Source organism: Heterodontus francisci, chromosome 6 (genome assembly GCF_036365525.1).
Source record: "Heterodontus francisci isolate sHetFra1 chromosome 6, sHetFra1.hap1, whole genome shotgun sequence".
Taxonomy (NCBI): Eukaryota; Metazoa; Chordata; class Chondrichthyes; order Heterodontiformes; family Heterodontidae; genus Heterodontus; species Heterodontus francisci.
The window spans coordinates 87,746,666-87,769,331 of NC_090376.1; the positions used below are offsets into that span (position 1 = coordinate 87,746,666).

The 22,666-nt window shown below is 41.3% G+C and overlaps 1 protein-coding gene across 1 annotated transcript in view; it reads left to right on the forward strand.

Moving 5' to 3' along the window:
• Positions 1-22,223, forward strand: part of med17 (mediator complex subunit 17) — a 57,886-nt gene extending 35,663 nt beyond the window's left edge. The window contains exons 5-11 of the mRNA XM_068034425.1: positions 2,733-2,885; positions 5,632-5,762; positions 16,829-17,013; positions 17,485-17,622; positions 18,475-18,592; positions 21,033-21,192; positions 21,699-22,223. Of these exons, the coding sequence (XP_067890526.1) occupies positions 2,733-2,885; positions 5,632-5,762; positions 16,829-17,013; positions 17,485-17,622; positions 18,475-18,592; positions 21,033-21,192; positions 21,699-21,907 (1,094 nt within the window). The 3' untranslated portion in view covers positions 21,908-22,223. The remainder of the gene's footprint in view (positions 1-2,732; positions 2,886-5,631; positions 5,763-16,828; positions 17,014-17,484; positions 17,623-18,474; positions 18,593-21,032; positions 21,193-21,698) is intronic.
• The last annotated feature ends 443 nt before the right edge of the window (positions 22,224-22,666 follow it).

Below are 22,666 nucleotides of genomic sequence, written 5' to 3' on the forward strand. Positions count from 1 at the left end.
CAAGAAATGCTGGATTCACTCAGCAGGTCTGGCAGCATCTGTGGAAAGAGAAGCAGAGTTAACGTTTCGGGTCAGTGACCCTTCTTCGGAACTGACAAATATTAGAAAAGTCACAGATTATAAACAAGTGAGGTGGGGGTTGGGCAAGAGATAACAAAGGAGAAGGTGCAGATTGGACCAGGCCACATAGCTGACCAAAAGGTCACGGAGCAAAGGCAAACAATATGTTAATGGTGTGTTGAAAGACAAAGCATTAGTACAGATTAGGTGTGAATATACTGAATATTGAACAGCAGCAAGTGCAAACCTAAAGAAAAACAACCTGAAAAAAACAACCCTCTATGTTGCTTTCATTGATCTCGCCAAAGGCTTTGACCTCGTCGGCAGACGTGGTCTCTTCAGACTACTAGCAAAGATCAGATGTCCACCATAGCTACTAAGTATCATCACCTCATTCCATGACAATATGAAAGGCACAATTCAGCATAGCGGCGCCTCATCAGACCCCTTTCCTATCCTGAGTGGTGTGAAACAGGGCTGTGTTCTCGCACCTACACTGTTTGGGATGATCGTCTCCCTGCTGCTCTCGCATGCGTTCAAGTCTTCAGAAGAAGGAATTTTCCTCCACACAAGATCAGATGGCAGATTGTTCAACCTTGCCCATCTAAGAGCGAAGAGCAAAGTACAGAAGGTCCTCATCAGGAACTCCTCTTTACTGACAATGCTGCATTAACATCCCACACAGAAGAGTGTCTGCAGAGACTCATCGACAGGATTGCGGCTGCCTGCAACGAATTTGGCCTAACCATCAGCCTCAAGAAAATGAACATCATGGGACAGGACGTCAGAAATGCTCCATCCATCAAGATCGGCGACCAAGCTCTGGAAGTGGTTCAAGAGTTCACCTACCTAGGCTCAACTATCACCAGTAACCTGTCTCTCGATGCAGAAATCAGCAAGCGCATGGGAAAGGCTTCCACTGCTATGTCCAGACTGACTACAAGAGTGTGGGAAAATGGCGCTGACACAGAACACAGAAGTCCGCATGTATCAAGCCTGTGTCCTTGGTACCTTGCTCTATGGCAGTGTGGCCTGGACAATGTATGTCAGCTAAGAGTGATGTCTTAATTCATTCCATCTTCGCTGCCTCCGGAGAATCCTTGGCATCAGGTGGCAGGACCGTATCTCCAACACAGAAGTCCTCGAGGTGGCCAACATCAAACATCACCAGCATATACGCCCTACTGAGCCAGCGGCACTTGAGATGGCTTGGCCATGGAAGATGGCAGGATACCCAAGAACACATTGTACAGCGTGCTCGTCACTGGTATCAGACCCACTGGCCGTCCATGTCTCCGCTTTAAAGACGTCTGCAAACGCGACCTGTGGCATAGATCACAAGTCGTGGGAGTCAGTTGCCAGTGATCACCAGAGCTGGCAGACAGCCATAAAGGCGGGGCTAAAGAGTGGCGAGTTGAAGAGACTTAGCAGTTGGCAGGAAAAAAAGACAGAAGTGCAAGGGGAGAGCCAACTGTATAACAGCCCCGACAACCAATTTTGTCGACAGCACCTGTGGAAGAGTCTGTCACTCTAGAATTGGCCTTTATAGCCACTCCAGGTGCTGCTTCACAAACCACTGACCACCTCCAGGCGCTTGCCCATTGTCTCTCAAGATAAGGAGGCCAAAGAAGAAGGAAGTGCGGTGATCTTTGTAAGCAGATGTGGGCACGGAGGTGCCGGTGAGTGGGCATAGAACATTTTTTATGCAAACTGGCAAGTTGCATTTGCAACCTAGCAAGTTTCAGTAAATGGTCATTCTCTTCCTCACAGCTCAGGTAGAGAGATTTTCTCTGAGAATCCCATTGGAGCAAGTAATAATGCAAGAGGCACAAAATATCCAGAAATTAAAACAATTAATACAAAGGCTCGTGTGAACCTAACTGCTAATGGAGAAAAAACAAAAGAAGTAAAGAAATGACTGAATTTGCATTCTTTTCAACTTGTACTCTGTCAGCTACCACCACAGTTGATTCCCTAATAATCCGGGAGATCCATGTCACATTAGCAGGTTTGCAAATGACATCCTCCACAATGCAATGTCAGAAACATGTTGCAGGATTTCCATTCCCAAATGATCATTAAAGCAAAAATTGTGCCTGTCTGAGGTAGATTCTACTGACACTAATAGTTCACAACTCCAAAAACTGAAACACAGCATAAATGTGTAGAGGGAGTAGAATTCCTGTCTGTTTTCTGCTCTTGGCTGCCTGATTGACAACATGGGTGCGGGTTGAAAATCCAGGCCAGTATCCAAAATTGGGGGCGGGGGGTGTCCACTTGTCAGCACTTTGAACATGCTTTGTTGTCTGATAAGTTATCTTTGGGGGAAAAATTAAAAAATATTTACACTCTGAAAGAAGTGTGCATTTTTATTTTGCCTAATTAATGGACCGCTGCAGAATTCTGTTTTCAAGCAGGGGTGAATACCAAATATACAACCAGAAACAAAATCTTCTAAACTAATTTGGTGTGACGGCATTGCACATCAATCATTTGAGTCAGTGACTTCTGTAATTAGGGTTGGGAAGGGAAAATATTCTATACTTCTATAATAAATAAAGTCAAGGATCAAGCTGACCTCAAATAATTGTGTCCTTAAGGGTGCATGTTGATGGTGATTAAACCTTGCAATTTGTGTTTTGAGAAGCTGTTAAACTGTACATCATTTGCAGGTTCAGCGCACTGGCAGACCAAGCTAGAAGCAGCACAGAATGTTCTTTTGTGCAAAGAAATCTTTGCACAGCTATCTCGTGAAGCAGTACAGATTAAATCACAGATACCTCATATTGTGGTGAAAAATCAGATCATCTCGCAACCATTTCCAGGTATGGAATATGGATTTTTCTAGTGTTTGTTTTCATTGCTATGCACAATGAATTATTATGATTTATGTACAGCAAGAGTGCAAGATTTGGGGCCATACAAAACATTTATTTTCAAATATTTTGGCACTGCTGTGTTACTATATCTGTTGGAAATGTTTCAATTTCGACTCATGCAGTGACAAATAATTAGTTATCACGATTGTTTAATTTCATTTTACCTCAACTGAACCAGCTTATTACATTCATGTATTTAATTTTTCTTAGTTTTATCATCTTTGTCATGTGACTGCACCTAAGGCAGGAGCCTTTAAGTGAAAGTAAACTGGGATTGCAATAGCGTGAACTGACAGGAAGTGTTGAACTAAAAACAGAATTCTCTTGTGTATTTTGTAATGTATAGCGAAAAGAACATTGAATATAGAGTTATCCATCCTGTGGAATACATTCTGTTCTTCCTGACATCCACATGTTTGGTGCTGCAAAAACCATGATGTGTCTTTTTGAAGATTGTGACTGACCTAACCTTTTAAAAAGTTATCCAGCATTCTCCCTGTAGTGTAAATTATTGTTCTAATCATCAAAACAAAAATATCGATTTGTTGAACCTTGTGTTGTGTTGGGAAATTATTGGAAAAAATTCTGAGAGACAGGATTAATCTCCACTTGGAGAGGTAGAGGATAATCAGGGATGGCTTTGTCAGGGGGAGATTGTGTTTAACAAATTTGATAGAATTAAGTAAGGCTTTTGATAAGGTCCTGCATGGGAGATTGGTTAAGAAAGTAAAAGCCCATGGGATCCAGGATAATTTGGCAAATTGGATTCAAAATTGGCTTAGTGGAAGGAGGCAGACAGTGATGGTAGAGGGTTGTTTTTGTGAATGGAAGCCTGTGACCAGTGGTCGGGTACCGCAGGGATTGGTGCTGGGACCCTTACTGTTTGTAGTGTACATTAATGATTCAGACGTGAATATAGGAGGTATGATCAGTAAGTTCGCAGACGGCATGAAAATTGATGGTGTCGTAAATAGTGAGGAGGAAAGCCTTAGATTACAGGATGATATAGATGGGCTGGTAAGATGGGCGGAGTAGTGGCAAATGGTGTTTAATCCTGAGCGGTGTGAGGTGATGCACTTTGGGAGGTCTAACAAGGCAGGAAAATATACAATGGATGGTAGGACCCTAGGGAGTACAGAGGGTCAGCAGAGGTGCTTGTCCAAAGATCACTGAAGGCAGCAGCACAGGTGGATAGGAAGGCATATGGGATACTTGCCTTTATTAGCTGAGGCATAGAATATAAGAGCAGGGAGGTTATGATGGAGCTGTAATAAAATGCTAGTTCGGCCACAGTTGGAGTACTGTGTACAGTTCTCGTCGTCACATTGTAGGAAGGATGTGATTGCAATGGAGAGGGTGCAGAGGAGATTCACCAGGATGTTGCCTGGGCTGGAGCATTTCAGTTATGAAGAGAGACTGCATAGGCTAGGGTTGTTTTCCTTGGAGCTGAGGGGGGACCTGATTGAGGTATACAAAATTATGAGGGGCATTGATAGGATAGATAGGAAGAAACTTTTTCCCTTAGTGGAGGTCAATAACTAGGGGCCATAGATTTAAGGTAAGGGGCAGGAGATTTAGAGGGGAGTTGAGGAAGAATTTTTTCACCCAGAGGGTGTTTGGAATCTGGAACACACTGCCTGAAGGAGTGGTAGAGGCAGGAACACTCACGACTTTCAAGAAGTATTTAGATGAGCACTTGAAACACCATAGCATACAAGACTACAGGCCAAGTGCGGGGGAATGGGATTAATTAGGACGGGTGCTTGATGGTCGGCGCAAGCGTGTTGGGCTGAAGGGCCTGTTTCTTTGCTGTAAAACTTTATTATTCTATGTTGCCCCTTCAGATATCAGTTTACTAATAGGGTTGTTAAGCAAGATATTTTCAGAATGACCTGGATCTTTACAATTTGTTGCTTTTTTTAATTCTTTCATGGGACGTGAATGTCACTGGCAAGGCCAGCATTTGTTGCCCATGCCTCATTGCCCTTGAGAAGGTGTGGGTGAGCTGCCTTCTTGAACTGTTGCAGTCCACGTGGTATAGGTACACCCACAGTGCTGTTAGGGAGGGCGTTCCAGGTTTTTGTCTGTGACAGTGCAGGAACAGTGATTATAGTTCCAAGCCAGGATGGTGTGTGACTTGGAGGGGAGCTTGCAGTTGGTGGTATTCCCATGTGTCTGCTGCCCTCGTCTTTCTAAGGGTTAGTGGTCATGGGTTTGGAAGGTGCTGTTGAAGGAGGCTTGGTGAGTTGCTGCAGTGCATCTTGTGTGTGTTATAGCAATGATTTGAAGGTTCTAAATTTGTCAGGCCTTCCTGATCAAAATGAGCAAGTTGCTGCCTCTTCTGCAGAGACATTTTGCAATTGTAGAACGTGCATTCTTCTGCAATCTCTGCATTTCTAAAATCACTTCATATTTTATTAGCGTAGGACATCTTTAGAATTTTTGTTAATTATTCAAAGGTAAAAATTTATATCAGATCTTCATGTTCTGATAACTTTCAGTAGTCATTGCACACTCAAAATGATGGTCTTTAATGCCTTTGAGGCTCTTTTATTTACAATGTATCTACTAAAAAATGGTAAGTTAATAAAACTGGAAAAGTAGAATTTTTCCTTTATAGGCCTTATGGTATAAGCTGCATTTTTCAGCTACTGTAGACAGAATAATCAGTTCATGTAATTACATATTTCAGGTTTGCAGCTATCCATTTCCTTGTGCCACTTTGTGAATGATAAGAAGGCCCAGAAAATATCTGTTGAGAAACAACGACCTGATGACCATCTCTATGTGCTGGAACACAACCTTCACCAGCTAATAAGAGAAGTATTGAAGGACTTCAAAAATATTCAATTTTTTTAAGAACATATCAATAATGTTAACAACAACTTGCATTTGTATAGCACCTTTAAAGTCGATAAACATCCCACGGCACTGCACAGAAGTATAATCAGCCAAGAATTAACATTGAACCAAAGTTGTAGATGTTTGAAGAGGTGCCAAAATGCTTGATGAAAGCAATGGATTTTAAGTAGAATCTTAAAGGAGGAGAGGGTTAAGATCTTGGGATGAAACTAAAAGAGGCTCATTGCTTCTAGGTACTTAGTTCTGCTGCATCCTGAGGGCAGAATTGCCCCTTCTGTATGGAATCAATTTTAGTAGATTTTGAATTACCTGGTGAACCTGAACCCTTGGGATCTTTGAAATCTGGTGGCTTTAAAAATTAAGAAGCAAAAGCAAAATACTGTGGATGCTGGAAATCTGACGTAAAAAGAGTAAATACTGGAAATACTTATCGTGTTGGGCAACATTTAGGGAGAGAGAAATAAAGTTAACGTTTCAGGTCGGCAATAGTAATATAGTACTATAAATGAACCAACCAAAAGGAAAAGAACATTTTGGAAACCTAAATATACGTGTACGACATTTATGCAAAGTGATGGTGCTCACTGCTGAGCTCGAAGAAAGCTTCCCACAAAGATGTAGCGATCTCTGGTGTAGATTTCGCCTTTCCCAATGTTAAATTGAATCTGGCACCAAGTCAATAGGATTTCCAGGCATCTGGCAACATTGATGTCCTTTAGCAGGGTAAGCAGCCAATCACAATAAAGAATTCTCACAGCAAACCAGGAAGTAAAATGGACTGATTATCCTTCACTTTAATAAATTTTACAGAGAGCGAAATAAAGATTGGGATATACACATTAGAAGCTGAAATATCATAAGTAGATATTTAAAGTTATATTAAAACTGGAATTTTTATCATAATGGGAAAATTTGACATTACACAAATATAAAGTTAGTTTTCTAGGGCCAGCGAGGTTGTTCAGTAGTTATCACTTAGTAGTCCATTAAAAACTTAATTGCACCTCATTAACGAGGTGTAAATTTGACTGGGGTTTTTAAACAGCAATATGGCGTAAATGGGTTCTCGTCAGTTTAGTGATATCTAAAGATTGCTGTCTGCACGAACTTCAATAGTGCATTCTATGGCGGAACAAGGAATTACTGACAGTAATGTCTGGATTTCCCAGTTTAACTGCGTGTACGCAATATAATGACTGAAAGCTGAAAGTTTCACTCATTACAATGGCTAAATCTGGGCCAATGGCCTTAACGGGGGAGGGTTTTCCAGTTGTACTCTTGCCAGTCTGTGATTTTCCTGTTCACTCAAATAGGGGTGAAGGGCTAGCGAGTGTGCAAGCAGAAATCCTGGCCCGGAACTAACAAGCTGGGAAGATGTATGCAATAGATTATTTAGTTGGTTAGGGGCGTATTATAGTGAAAGAGATTTTGGCATAATTAGTTTACATTTCTGGAAATCTGAATTGCTTTAAAAGCTTATTTTTAAATGGTGGGAAAATGTATGTAAATAATCCGCATTTTCACGAAGATCGGACATTTTAGGTTGTGATAGACTGATGGCTGTCAGGGACACCATTGAGTCATAGGGTTATATAGCACAGAAACAGGCCCTTTGGCCTACCGTGTCTGTGCCTGCCATCAAGCGCCTAACTATTCTAATCCCATTTTCCAGCACTTGGCCCATAGCCTTGTATGCTATGGCGTTTCAAGTGCTCATCCAAATACTTCTTAAATGTTGAGAGTTCCTGCCTCTGCTACTCCTTCAGGTAGTGCGTTCCGGATTCTAACCACCCTCTGGGTGAAAAACATTTTCCACAATTCCCCTCTAAACCTCCTGCACCTTACCTTAAATCTATGCCCCCTAGCTATTGACCACTCCGCTGAGGAAAAATGTTTCTTCCTATCTAACCTATCAATGCCCCTCATAATTTTGTATACCTCAATCAGGTTCCCCCTCAGCCTTCTCTGCTCTAAGGATAACAACCCTAGCCTTTACAGTCTCTCTACATAGCTGAAATGCTCCAGCCCAGGCAACATCCTGGTGAATCTCCTCTGCACCCTCTCCAGTGCAATCACATCCTTCCTATAGTGTGGTGCCCAAAACTGTACACAGTACTCCAGCTGTGGCCTAACTAGCGTTTTATACAGCTCCATCATAACCTCCCTCATCTTGCCTTCATTAGCCAAAGCATAGAATATAAGTATCCCATATGCCTTCCTAACCACCATATCTACCTGTGCTGCTGCCTTCAGTGATCTGTGGGCAGGTAGACCAAGGTCCCTCTGACCCTCTGTACTTCCTAGGGTCCTACCATCCATTGTATATTCCCTTGCCTTGTTAGTCCTCCCAAAATGCATCACCTCACACTTCTTAGGATTAATGCCATTTGCCACTGCTCCGCCCATCTTACCAGCCCATCTCTATTGTCCTGTAATCTAAGGCTTTGCTCCTCACTATTTACGACAATTTTCACCAATTTTCATGTCATCTGCGACCATACTGATCATACCTGCTATGTTCACGTCTAAATCATTAATGTACACTACAAACAGCAAGGGTCCCAGCACTGATCCCTGCGGTACAACACTGGTCACAGGCTTCCACTCGCAAAAAGAACCCTCTGCCATCACCCTCTGCCTCCTGCCACTAAGCCAATTTTGGATCCTGTTTGCCAAATTGCCCTGGATCCCATGGGCTCTTACCTTCTTAACCAATCTCCCATGTGGGCCTTTATCAAAAGCCTTACTGAAGTCCATGTAGACTACATCAACTGCTTTACCCTCATCTACACATCTAGTCATCTCCTCGAAAAATTCAATCAAGTTAGTTAGACATGATCTCCACCTGACAAAGCCATGCTGACTATCCCTGATTAATCCCTACCTCTCCAAGTGGAGATTAATCCTGTCCCCCTGAATTTATTCCAGTAGTTTCCCAACCACTGATGTTAGACTCACCGACCTGTAATTACCTGGTCTATACTTGCTACCCTTCTTGAATAATGGTATCACATTCGCTGTCCTCCAGTCCTCTGATGCCTCTCCTGCGGCCAGAGAGGATTTGGAAATTTGTGTCCGAGCACCTGCTATCTCCTCCCTTGGCTCACATAACAGCCTGGGATACATATCATCTGGGCCTGGGGATTTATCCACTTTTAAGCCCGCTAAAACAGCTATTACTTCCTCCCTTTCAATGCGAATATGTTCAAGTATCTCACAATCCCCGTCCCTGATCTCGACACCGACATCATCCTTCTCCATAGTGAACACAGATGAAAAGTAATCATTTAAAACCTCACCTACGTCCTCCTACCTCACACACAGATTGCCACTTTGGTCCCTAATAGGCCCTACTCTTTCCCTGGTTATCCTCTTGCCCTTAACATACTTATAAAATGCCTTGGGATTTTCCTTTTATCTTGCGCGCCAATGTTTTTTCATGCCTGCTCTTCGCTCTCCTAATTCCTTTTTTAAGCACCCCCCTACACTTTCTATATTCCTGTAGGGCCTCCACTGTTTTCAGCACTCTGAATCTGCCCTAAGCCGCCTCTTTTTTCCTTATCCAGTCCTCTATAGACCTTTCCTATCCTGAGTGGTGTGAAACAGGGCTGTGTTCTCGCACCCACACTTTTTGGGATTTTCTTCTCCCTGCTGCTTTCACATGCGTTCAAATCCTCTGAAGAAGGAATTTTCCTCCACACAAGATCAGGGGGCAGGTTGTTCAACCTTGCCCGTCTAAGAGCGAAGTCTAAAGTACGGAAAGTCCTCAGAGAACTCCTCTTTGCTGACGATGCTGCTTTAACATCTCACACTGAAGAGTGCCTGCAGAGTCTCATCGACAGGTTTGCGTCTGCCTGCAATGAATTTGGCCTAACCATCAGCCTCAAGAAAACGAACATCATGGGGCAGGATGTCAGAAATGCTCCATCCATCAATATTGGTGACCACGCTCTGGAAGTGGTTCAAGAGTTCACCTACCTAGGCTCAACTATCACCAGTAACCTGTCTCTAGATGCAGAAATCAACAAGCGCATGGGAAAGGCGTCCACTGCTATGTCCAGACTGGCCAAGAGAGTGTGGGAAAATGGCGCACTGACACGGAACACAAAAGTCCGAGTGTATCAAGCCTGTGTCCTCAGTACCTTGCTCTACGGCAGCGAGGCCTGGACAACGTATGCCAGTCAAGAGCGACGTCTCAATTCATTCCATCTTCGCTGCCTTCGGAGAATACTTGGCATCAGGTGGCAGGACTATATCTCCAACACAGAAGTCCTTGAAGCGGCCAACACCCCCAGCTTATACACACTACTGAGTCAGCGGCGCTTGAGATGGCTTGGCCATGTGAGCCGCATGGAAGATGGCTGGATCCCCAAAGACACATTGTACAGCGAGCTCGCCACTGGTATCAGACCCACCGGCCGTCCATGTCTCCGCTATAAAGACGTCTGCAAACGCGACATGAAATCGTGTGACATTGATCACAAGTCGTGGGAGTCAGTTGCCAGCATTCACCAGAGTTGGCGGGCAGCCATAAAGACAGGGCTAAATTGTGGCGAGTCGAAGAGACTTAGTAGTTGGCAGGAAAAAAGACAGAGGCGCAAGGGGAGAGCCAACTGTGCAACAGCCCCGACAAACAAATTTCTCTGCAGCACCTGTGGAAGAGCCTGTCACTCCAGAATTGGCCTTTATAGCCACTCCAGGCGCTGCTTCACAAACCACTGACCACCTCCAGGCGCGTATCCATTGTCTCTCGAGATAAGGAGGCCCAAAAGAATATCCCTTGACATCCAGGGTTTTGTGGACTTCTTGGTCCTGTCCTTCACCTTAATGGGAACATGTTGGCTTTGAACACTCTCTTTCCTTTTTGAATGACTCCCACTGGTCTGATGTGGACTTTCCTACGAGTAGCTGCTCCCAGTCCACTTTGGCCAGATCCTGTTTTATCATATTGAAATTGGCCTTCCCCCAATTCAGCACCTTTATTTCCGGTCCATCTTTGTCCTTTTCCATAACTATATTAAATCTTGCAGAGTTATGGTCACTATCCCCGAAATGCACCCCCACTGCCACTTCTACCACTTCATTCTCTAGGACTAAGTTCAGTACCGTCCCTTCTCTTGTAGGACTTTCTACATGCTGGCTCAAAAAGCTTTCCTGTATGCACTTGAGGAATTCTGCCCCCTTTAAGCCTTTTGCACGAAGACTATCCCAGTTGATATTGGGAAGTTGAAATCCCCTACTATTATTTCCCTATTATTTTTACAGCTCTCTGAGATTTGCCTACATATCTGTTCCTCTATCTCTCCCTGACTGTTTGGAGGCCTATAGTACACTCCCAGCCAAGCGATTGCCCCCTTTTTGTTTTTAAGTTCTACCCATATGGCCTCATTTGAGGAACCTTCTCAGATGTCATCCCTCCCTACTGCAGTAATTGACTGTTTGATCAACAGTGTCACGCCCTGTCACGCCTGAAGATTCTATACCCTGGAATATTGAGCTATAGGCTCAATCATTGGCACCTGCACTGAAATATTAGGAATTTGCCATTCTGATTTCCAGATATCAATCCAAACGTACTGTCACATTTAGTCCTCTGTAGTTCAACTTATGGCAGTCTGTTTGTGCAGTGGCCCCTCCATTTGCATTGCTAAAACTGACGTTAAAATTGTACATGCACAAACTTGTTGAATTGACATTACTCCTATAACCACAGTAAGGGAACTAATATGCTTAAAACTTCAATGGTTTAATGATAATTGCTTGGAAGGAAGTTTGGCATTAGAATTTTTGCTGAAATTAATTAGTTTTAGATACTGAGTTGTAAAATTTACAAATGTTATTTCTACTCTGCTCAGTATGACTCAGTGGTAGCATCATACTCAAGTCAGGAGATCATGGATTCAGGTCCCTCTCCAGGACTTGAGCACATAATCTAGACTGGCGCTTCAGTATCTAGGAATGCTGCAAAGTTAGAGGTGTCCTCCTTTGAGTGAAATATTGAACCGAGGCCCCGTCACGCTTGTTCAGATGTTGCTTTATGAAGACAAGTATGGGAGTTCTAGTGTCCTGGAAAACATTTATCCTTCAACTATACTAAAACCTGCATAACTGATAATTTATCTCTGTGCTGTTTTGGTGAATTGTGTGCAAATTGGCTGCTGCAATTGTCTATGTATCAACTGTATCAGTATCAAAATAATTCATTGGTTGTGAGGTGCTTTGTCCTGATTTCTGCCTTTGTTTCGGCGGAGGAGTCAGCCTTGCTGAGTGCATCGCATCAACTGCAGCCAGAATTTTTGATTCCTGTGATTTTTATTTGTGAATAAACTGCAGAGTCTGGAAGTTTTTTTTTGTGTTTTGAAGGAGAAAAAAATTGATTTTATTCAATAGAAAGAAACTGGAAGAGCCACAGTAAAAATAGTTTGAAAGATTGCTGAAATTATTTAAAGAAAAAAAGACTCCTTTGTGTGGAGGCTGATCGTTTTTGTTTTATATTTTCATCTTTGTTCTATCAATTCAGAGCTATTTTTGGAGAGTTGTACATGGTAAAATGAGTTGAAGCCATTAAACATCAATCTGTCCGTTTGTTACTTTGTTCTATTGTTCAATGAAGTGTTAGGCATGACTCTTGGAATTTAGCAAAGTAGAAAACATATTCAGAAAAACTCAATTAATATTCATTTTCTTCCGGTTTCAGTTTGTATAAACTTAGACACATGTGAGGAGAATGCTCTGATCACAGTGTATCTGGGAGCCAGCAACTGTAAATTTTATAGTCCTCTTGCAACGAGATGCCTAAAATTGGGCAGTATTTTTTTAAATGTTTTTCTCCTAGTCAACAAGTAAAACAGCCTCTGGTGTTCACCATATGGAGACCTAATATCACTTTTGCAAATTGTAAAAGGAGCTCCAGGAGCTACTGGTTATAGTTCCATTCAGCAGAATGCAACACTGCTATAGTTTGTTTCAACAAGTATATATTTAGAATGTATTTAATACACAACAACAGCTTGAATTCATATATTACTTTTAATGTAGTAAAACATCCCATCGGAGCTGCATAGGAGCACTATCAAACAAAATTTGACACCAAGCCACATAAGGCGATATTAGGGCAGATGACCAAAAACTTGGTCACAGAGGTACATTTTAAGGAGCATCTTAAGGGAGGAAAGAGAAGAAAATAGATAGAGGAGTTTAGGGTGGGAATTCCAGTGATTAGGGCCTTGGCAGCAGAAGGCACAGCCACCAATGGTGAAGCAATTAAAATCAAGGATGCTCAAGAGACCAGAATTGAAGAAGCAGGTAGCTGAGAGGGTTATTGGCTGGGGAAGATTAGAGAGATAGGGAGGGATTTGAAAACAGCGATGAGTCGTTGCTTAACCAGTGTAGGTTAGCAAGCACAGTTGTGATGGGTGAATGGGACTTGGTGTGAGTTAGGAATGGACAGTACAGTTTTGGACGACCTCACGTTTACGGAGGGTGGCAGATGTAAGCCCAGCCAGGAGACTGTTGTAATAGTAAGCAACAAAAGCATGAATGAGGGTTTGAACAGCAGCTGGAGGCAGGGACAGAGTCGGGCAAAGTTACAAGGTGCAAATAGGTGGTCTTGGCAACGGCTTGGATATGTGGTTGGAAGCTCATGTCAGGGTCAAATATAGGAACATAGGAGTAGGCCATTCAGCCCGTTGAGCCTACTCCGCCATTCGATGCGATCATGGCTGATCATCCACTTCAATGCCTTTTTTCCACACTATCCCCATATCCCTTTGTCATTGGTATTTAGAAATCTGTCAATCTCTACTTTAAACATACTCAATGACTGCGCTTGCACAGCCCTCTGGGGTAGAGAATTCCAAAGATTCACAATCCTCTGAGGAAAGAAATGAGATATGTATGAGAAATAAAGATATGACACCAATGTTGCAATTGGTCTGGTTCAGCTACTGACAGTTGCCAGGGAGAGGAATAGAGTTGTGGCTAGGGAGCATAGTTTGTGGCTGGGACCAAAGATAATGGCTTCAGTCTTCACAATATTTAATTGGAGGAAATTTCTCATCTGGTCCTGGATGACGGGCAAGCATTTTTACAATTTAGAGACAGTGGAGGGGTTAAGAGAGGTGGGTGGTGAGGTAGAGTTGGGTGTTGTACTTATGGAAACTGATGCTGTTTTTTCAGATGATGTCGCCGAGGCGCAGCATGGATTAAGAAATGGGAGGGGGGCAAGGATAGATCCTTGGGGGGGACACCAGTGGTAATGATGGGAGAAGTCATTGCAGATGATTCTCTTGACTGACTGAAAAATAAGGATGGAACCAGGTGAGTGCAGTCCCTCCCATCTTAACAACTGTGGAGAGGCTTTGTAGGAGGATTCTCTGGTCCATCATGCCATAGGTTGCAGAAAGGACGACGAGGAATAGTTTACCTTTGTCATCGTCGCATAGGAATGAAAGTATGGGGATTTTGGTGCAAGAGGCAAACATCTGTAAAACTTAAAAGATTAGATTAATTTGGATCATCTTCAAGTATCTTGATAGCATTCAACAGCACCTTTAAACCAAATTTCTGGTTTGATTTCATGGGGGACAGGATTAGCATAGGAGAGGCTATGGCAGGGCAGATTTTTCCAGGAAGACTAAACATAGGCAGGCAAGGGAGGGCAACAAGACCAGTGCTGTTGGGCTGCAGATGGGTTTTTTTTGCTGTGAGTGGGACTTAGTGTCCCATTAGCTATTTTAAATGTTAAATTCATTAATTTATTTAGTGGTTTTTAAAGCAGGTATATAGCCCTGAGATATGGCAGCAGAAAAAAGACAGCCAACAAAGTTGTGATGAGTTTTCAGAAACCTATTCACCACATCTCTTAGTCGTGAGAGCCTACAGTTGCATTCTATAATAATATGGCAAAAGTGAATGGGAGTTGTTGGCAATTGCATGATGACAACTGGAAGTAAGGTTTACATAGATTTTTAATATAGTGGATGTCCCTTGGCTTGGCTTGCAAAGTTAGTTGGGTACATTGAAAAGGAAAAGAATTTATGTTTTGGTAGGAAAAGAAGGGATTCAAGTTTTACAGAGGGGGTAATAAATAATGGAGGTGGAAGCGAAGACTATAAGAAGTTATTCTGGAAGGGGGTATGGAATCAATAATGGATGTAAAAGGAAATAAAATTAATAGAGGTGAAGGGGCCATAAAATAATGGAGCTGGAAGAAGGTCTTGTAAATTTATTGCAGCCATATTTATACATTGTAATTATATAAAGGATGGGTCTGCGGGAAGGTGATTAGTTGGATTTGTTCTATTTCATTGTGTACATTGGGAATGGTTTAGTTTTAGTTTTAGAGATACAGCCCTTCAGTCCAGCGAGTCTGTGTCGACCATCAACCACCCATTTATACTAATCCTACACTAATGCCATATTCCTGCCACATCCCCACCTGTCCCTATATTTCCCTACCACCTACCTATACTAGGAACAATTTATAATGGCCAATTTACCGACCAATCTGCAAGTCTTTTGGCTTGTGGGAGGAAACCGGAGCACCCGGAGAAAACCCACGCAGGCACAGGGAGTACTTGCAAACTCCACACAGTGCAGTACCCAGAATTGAACCCGGGTCGCTGGAGCTGTGAGGCTCAGGTGCTAATCACTGGTGTTGAGTAAAACTGAAGGAGAGTTTGAGAGCCTTGAGGAGCAGGAGGTGAAAGCCTGTTATTTTCCCATTTTAAGTTGGGCCCAGCGCTTACTAAAATTTTAAATGCTCTCTATAAATCCTTACCTGCATTTGCATGGAGGGGTGAATTGGCAGAGGGATTGGTGGCCGAAAACAGGCTCTGAGGCAACGTACTGGCACAGGCAGTAAATTGTTGCCAGCAGGGGAGACTATTAAGCAGGGTTGTCACCTAGCTACATGGGCTGGAAAAGGAGGCAGCAAGCTGGCATAGAAGGAGATGGGAGTCTGGGGGGAATTGGAAAGGGTAAGAAAATACTGAGCACATCATACAGTGTGAATTTTCGTGGAGTCCATTGAGTATAATAAGAGGGAAAACCTAAAAATTGGATGAGAAACAAGGTGGTGACAAAGCTGGAAGACCAAGATGAAATTTGCTGAATAACCTCAGTGACCACTGTGTAGAACTTACATTGGTATGGGAATTTCGAATGGAACTGTGATATGAAAATTTATAATAGGAAAAGTTGCTTTTTGGTCACACTGTTGTGAACAGGAAGTGTATGCAGGTGTAAGACTTATAGCTGAATAGGCATCTACAGAGGTGTGCATCTCCTAATGTTACAGTAGTGTGCCATTGTTGAAAAGCTTAACTGATGTACCAGTAGAATTGTAGATAATACATTCAGGGCCAGGTGTCTCAAGATTGCAATCTTGTTTTCCGATGAAGCACTGTTAGCACATTAGATTGAAATGGAACTGGACCAAAAACAGTGCGGTATCTGTCAAGTAAATGGATGGATTGCAATCTGAAATATTTTGGTGATAAGATTCTAGCCCTTGAACCCCTTCCCCATCAAAATGAGCAAGTATTTACCATCCCTTTCCGCTCCCCACTCCCACACTGAACCTGATTTCAACTCTCAACTCCTCCCTCTTAGCTGATGCGTGCATTTTACATTTCAACATACAAACTGGCTGCAATTGCCTCCCACAAGCCACTGAAACCTACTTAAACTCCCCTATTATAGTCAACCCCATTTACATTTCCCATCTATAGCACTCACCTCCTACTGGATGTATTTCTCCTATCCCAGTGGCTGGCTGTTCCATGCCTCTACCCCCATTGATCTGAATTCCCCTTGCTCCCTTTTTGATCCCTCCCCACTTACCTTTCCCTCTCTTCCCAACTCCCATCCTCTTCCCTGCCTCTTCAAACACTGCTTTATCTGAAAGATTCTTATTAGGTCTTGAATAACCATTTGCAACTTCCCGGGAGATTGACTAATATTTGTTTAAAAACTGTTTTCTGCAGCATTAGCGACTGAATAATAGTTTAAACTTTTTCTTACAGTTCCATAAACAGACCTTGAGTTCTTCAGTCATGCCTCACCCAGCAACTGCACCTTTTGGGTTGAAAAGAATGAGGTTAGCAGGACCTCAGGCATATGACAAAGGAGAGATCAGTGCTTTACAACAGAATGAAGGATTATTGGAGAAGATAATCAAACAGGCTAAGCACATCTTTTTGAGACGTAGGTGAGTAATGCTAGAGTGAATTGTGCAAGTAGGAAAGCAACATATTAACATCCTTGGAAAGAGCCATGAGCGGTAAATTTTGTTCTTGCATCTTTCCGTATAAACTACTTTAATGTATTTAGTTACAGAAGTAAGGTAAAAACCTAACATCCTAGTAGAGATTATAGTTAGACCTTGAAAATATGTAAATACCTTTCCAGGTATAGAAGAAATGGCAATAGTATACTGGAGATCAGTACTTTGGTGTAGAATGTGTTTGTCTAGAATACTTTAATAAATTTATTCAGCAGTTCAACAGCTTGCATTTATATAGTGCTTTTAATATACAAAAACATGCCAAAGCACTTCAAGGTGTAATCATAAAGTAGACAAATTGCGAGGGGTTATTCTATAATGTTCTTTGGTTATATGGGGCAGCGTAAGAATTTATCAAAGGTACCAACAAATATGTGCTTATGCTTTTAATTTTAGAACTGCCTGGACAATTGACAGCTTGGCCAGTCGTATTGAGGATCCACAGATACAAGCTCATTGGTCAAACATTAATGATGTTTATGAATCTAGTGTTAAAGTGTTAATAACCTCTCAAGGCTATGAACAGATTTGCAAGTGAGTAATGATGGAGTAGATGCAATGTTTAAAATTAGTATGTATTTTCCAAATTTACATTGGTTCTTTACATTGGTGTTTTTGTAACTTTTTTTTTTCTTTTTAACACTTTTATTTAGAGATACACAGCACTGAAACAGGCCCTTCGGCCCACCGAGTCTGTGTCGACCAACAACCACCCATTTATACTAATCCTACATTAATCTCATATTCCTACCACATCCCCACCTTTCCTCAATTCCCCTACCACCTACCTATACTAGGGGCAATTTATAATGGCCGATTTACCTATCACCCCGCAAGTCTTTGGCTGTGGGAGGAAACCGGAGCATCCAGCGAAAACCCACGCGGTCACAGGGAGAACTTGCAAACTCCACACAGGCAGTACCCAGAATCGAACCCGGGTCGCTGGAGCTGTGAGACTGCGGTGCTAACCACTGTGCCGCCCCACATAAACAAAATAAGGGTCTTTACATTAGAATTGATTATATGTTCTACTTCCAATTTAATTTTAACCCTCTCGAGGTCAGAATTTTCTCATGCTCAAATCCTTCTGGTAATTTTTTGGTGGAAACCAGCACATGGATCATCCCTCTTTTAATTGTCCCATTGTGCGGTTTTAATATGTAACTTTTGGCAAGAAATATTTTGTTTGCAATTCTTAATCTGTTTTAAGATTTTCACTAATCTGACCTTTTGTTTCCCCTCAAATACATTATAAATGAGATATTTGATTTTCTTCTATCCCTTGCATTCACAGCATCTGCAATTCCTCAAGATATCAAATTCTATACATGGAAGGTATGATGCTCAATTTTTTGATGTGACTTTTTTGCATCTTCCCTCCTTCAGATCAATCCAGCTACAGTTGAACATTGGTGTTGAACAAATTAAGGTGGTGCACAGAGATGGGAGAGTAATTACACTGTCCCACCAGGAGCAGGAATTGCAAGACTTCCTTCTGTCCCAGGTAACTAGATGAGGGAAACTATATAATGGGGAGCAGTTAGACTTATCCAAATCCATGAATAAATAAGTCACGGTGAATGGAATGAAGTAATTTAATATTTATTAAGATTAGCAGTGTGGAAAGATGTATGTAGAGAGCTGAGGGGCTTTATTAGTGAGGAAATTACTAGGATACCAGCATGCTTTTAATTCACCATAGTAATGTAACATATTTTCTATAGATTTACTAGCTATTCCTGTCTTGAATTAATCCAAAATTGTATATTTCACTTCTGATGTTGGCAGTATAAGACTAGTTTGTGTAATGGTGTATCTTAACGTTTTTGCAATTTCTAGTTAATTAAAACTACCAGTAATTTTGACACTAGAAGCCAAAATGCAGGATATAGTTCCACAATGCTCTTACTTTTGGATTTTTCATAACGCAGGTAATTTCCTTCAGTTATTTACAATTAAAAACAACATTTTAAATTGTTCCTTTGTAATACTATCTGTGTAAAAGTTAATCCCTGGAGACCAAAAATGCACTGACCGTGATAACAAATGAACAATATTGTGCTGCTTGTAAAATATATCCTTGATGCTGACATGTGCCTTATACTGATGTTGGAGTAAAAGAATATGCAACAGAAATGCTTATGTTACAATACTATCCACTGCGAAGTAAGAACTGAATGGAAATTTAACAATCACAGACCAAGCCATGAAAACATGGTATATTTGGAGGGAACAGAATTCTGTTTCATGAAATGAGGATGTAAGTTCAGGCAATGGGGATGAGGAGAGACAGAATAGATTCCTTTTCTCTCTTCCTCCTCATCCTATTCACACACAGTGGTGCAGTGGTTAACACCGCAGCCTCACAGCTCCAGCGACCCGGGTTCAGTTCTGGGTACTGCCTGTGCGGAGTTTGCAAGTTCTCCCTGTGACCGCGTGGGTTTCCTCCAGATGCTCCGGTTTCCTCCCGCATGCCAAAGACTTGCGGGTTGATAGGTAAATTGGCCATTGTAAAAATTGCCCCTAGTGTAGGTAGGTGGTAGGAGAATTGAAGGAAGGTAGGGATGTTAGACAGAAAATGGGATTAATGTAGGATTAGTATAAATGGGTGGTTGATGGTCGGCACGGACTCAGTGGGCCAAAGGGCCTGTTTCAGTGCTGTGTATCTCTGAGTCTGACACTTTTTTAATGTTTCCCAAAATGATGAAAAATTACAGCACAGAAAGTGGCCATTCAGCCCATTGCACCTAGCTCTTCAAATGGAACTGTCTACTCCAACTCTATTTCTTTCTTCTTTCCCCATATCCTTTTGTCCTTTTTAAATGTTTATCCAGTTGTCATTTAAACGATGGTATCGACAAGTCACTTTCAGTAAAACATTGAATGTTTTAATGACCCTGCTGTGTAAGAAATCTGCCTTCATTCTTCTGGTGTTCTTGTCTTCGTGCCTTCTTGTTATTTATTCACCAGTTAAGACAATCTTTCATTATTTACCATGTCAAAACATTTCCTAATTTTGAGGACCCTTTAGCAGATCTCTCTTCTTAATCTTCTCTCTCCTATTGAAAAACCACCAATTTTTTGAGCCTTCCCTATAAAATATAACCTTCTCGAGAGGAATTAGGGATGGGCAGTAAATGCTGTCCTAATCAGCGACACCCACATCCCATGAACAAATAAAAAAAATTACTATTTTTTAAACTTCTACTTGCTGGTTTCCTGATCAAAGTCGTCATGAAAGTACTGATTCCTTACTTGTTTGGAGGCTTAAGTGTGACCTTTTGGACCTGAGCCCAATGCCCCAGCCACACTTTTCCTCCTCCTGTTTATAATCAGTAGATTGCCTTTCAGCTGTTGAGGTGCTCCATCTTTCAAACTGCTTCATATTCATGCATATCAGATTGGATGTGGAATTCTTGGAGTACCCAAAAGGGTGAATCTAATTGGAAATGTTAAAACATTATGTGCAATTTTAAAGACATTTAAAGCTAATTTGCTTAGCTGTATGTTCTGTGCTGACCAGCATACTGCCTACTAAATAATTTTCTACCCTCATTTAAAAAAAAAGTACTTTCCATGCATGTAATATATAGCTTATCTACATAATCCTTAATTCCACTGCACTTGAAATACTGCACCCAAAATCGTTTGTGATGAATCCTTGTCCATCACTTTGAGACATGGGAATGTATGAGGCATAGACAGTATCAAGTTCTATCAGATCTTTGATGAAAAGTCTGAGACCTTTGCTCTGATCAATTTTAGTGCCATTTCTGCATTTTAAAGGATTGACTCTCTGCCTTTTAAATAGAGGTTTCAAAGAGAAAAGTACCAGTGGTATGTTTGTTGCATAGTGAATGTTATATTTGTAAACTCAAGTAGAATCTCTGGATAATCATAAATTTCCATGAGACATGATCGTTTTCCTTTGGTCTCTCTAATAGATGTCGCAGCATCAAGTACATGCGGTTCAGCAATTGGCCAAAGTAATGGGTTGGCATCTATTGAGTTTCAGCAACCATGTGGGCTTGGGTCCAGTGGAGAGTATTGGAAATGCTTCTGCAATAACTGTGGCTTCACCCAATGGGGAGTATTCAATATCAGGTAAGTGTATCCTAAGAATAAAGTTCCTGCACAGTGAATAATAAATCTACCTGTTTTGAGTGGACGTCTGATATTTTTACAGCTTAAGTTATTTTGTGTGAAACTTGGATGTATTCCTACTTCATTTTGTTTTCACTTACACACTCATACGATGACCAGTAGAAAGTGGTAAGCAGAGCCATGGCTGATGGTTTGTAACCAGTCACTGGGAGTGGCTTCAGTCATAATAGATTAGACACAAGAGCTCTATACCACAATGATCTAAGTTCATGTTTCTTTTTACATTTTTAAAAAATTTATATAAATAATGTGATTGTATTTCCACATTTCACACAACCACCATAGTATACCAACTGAAATTTTGTTTTCAATGAGCGGAAAGAAAATGCAGCTGTTAGTTAATGAGCGACATTTTCAAGTGGTTCTGATTCTGTTAACTATTTTCACGAATATAGATGTGATTATTTATAAAAGTCCCTTTCTGATGATATCCCTTTTTGTTACAGTAAGGAATGGGCCTGAAAGTGGCTGTAGGGTGGTGGTCCAGTTTCCTAGAAGTCAGTGCAAAGATCTTCCCAAGAGTGAAGTGATGCAGGACAATAAATGGAATCACCTTCGAGGACCATACAAGGAAGTATTGTGGAATAAGATGGAAGGGCGCAACTTTGTTTATAAAATGGAACTCTTGATGGCAGCTCTTGCTCCCTGTCCATAATGATGGCTTTTGTATGAATCAGCATCTTTCTGCAGATATCTCCTCCCTAGAAGTGTCTCCAGATAGTTCACTGAATATTAAGCAATAGGATATAAATTTTAAACTGTAGCAAATAAGTGTTCCTTTTGTGTTGCTGAAATTTCCAAAATAGTGTTGCATCAATAAATGTATATGGGTGAAAGCTTTAACAACTTCCAACCCTTGTCCATAATTAGTGATTAAATACTTCACTTGCTGTGATGCAGATTGTAATTTTTTATTAATTTTGTATAGAAGTTTCTATTGTCTGTAAATAAAAGGTAATGTTTCAATTGCAGATTTTTCACAGGCATATCATAGTTCCCTGAAACTGAACTATTAAAAAATATCTGATCACAACAAGAGTAAAAATACTACTCATCAGGGATAGTTGAACTAAAAATTTGTGTAGTTTTGTTTTTTGGGCACTTCCTCAGTGCGAATTGTGCTCACAAGGCTGACATTGCAAATAGGTGCTAAACAAGAGCAGTATCTACTAATAAGAAAAGGGAGCTTCCCTATTACTGACCTTTTACTAATGACCAAAACCTTGATGTTAAAAGGTTCTTGAACAGTGCCACAATAGCTATTAGGAACTGTGGTATTTGTTTATTACCCTTTGTAAACAATGAAATTAATGCTTCTTGCATTTTTTTAAAGATATTTTGCATCACAGCTTCCACTCGGAGCATTTTGATTGAAGCTTTCAAAAAAAATTACGGTATTTTAACCTAAAGACTT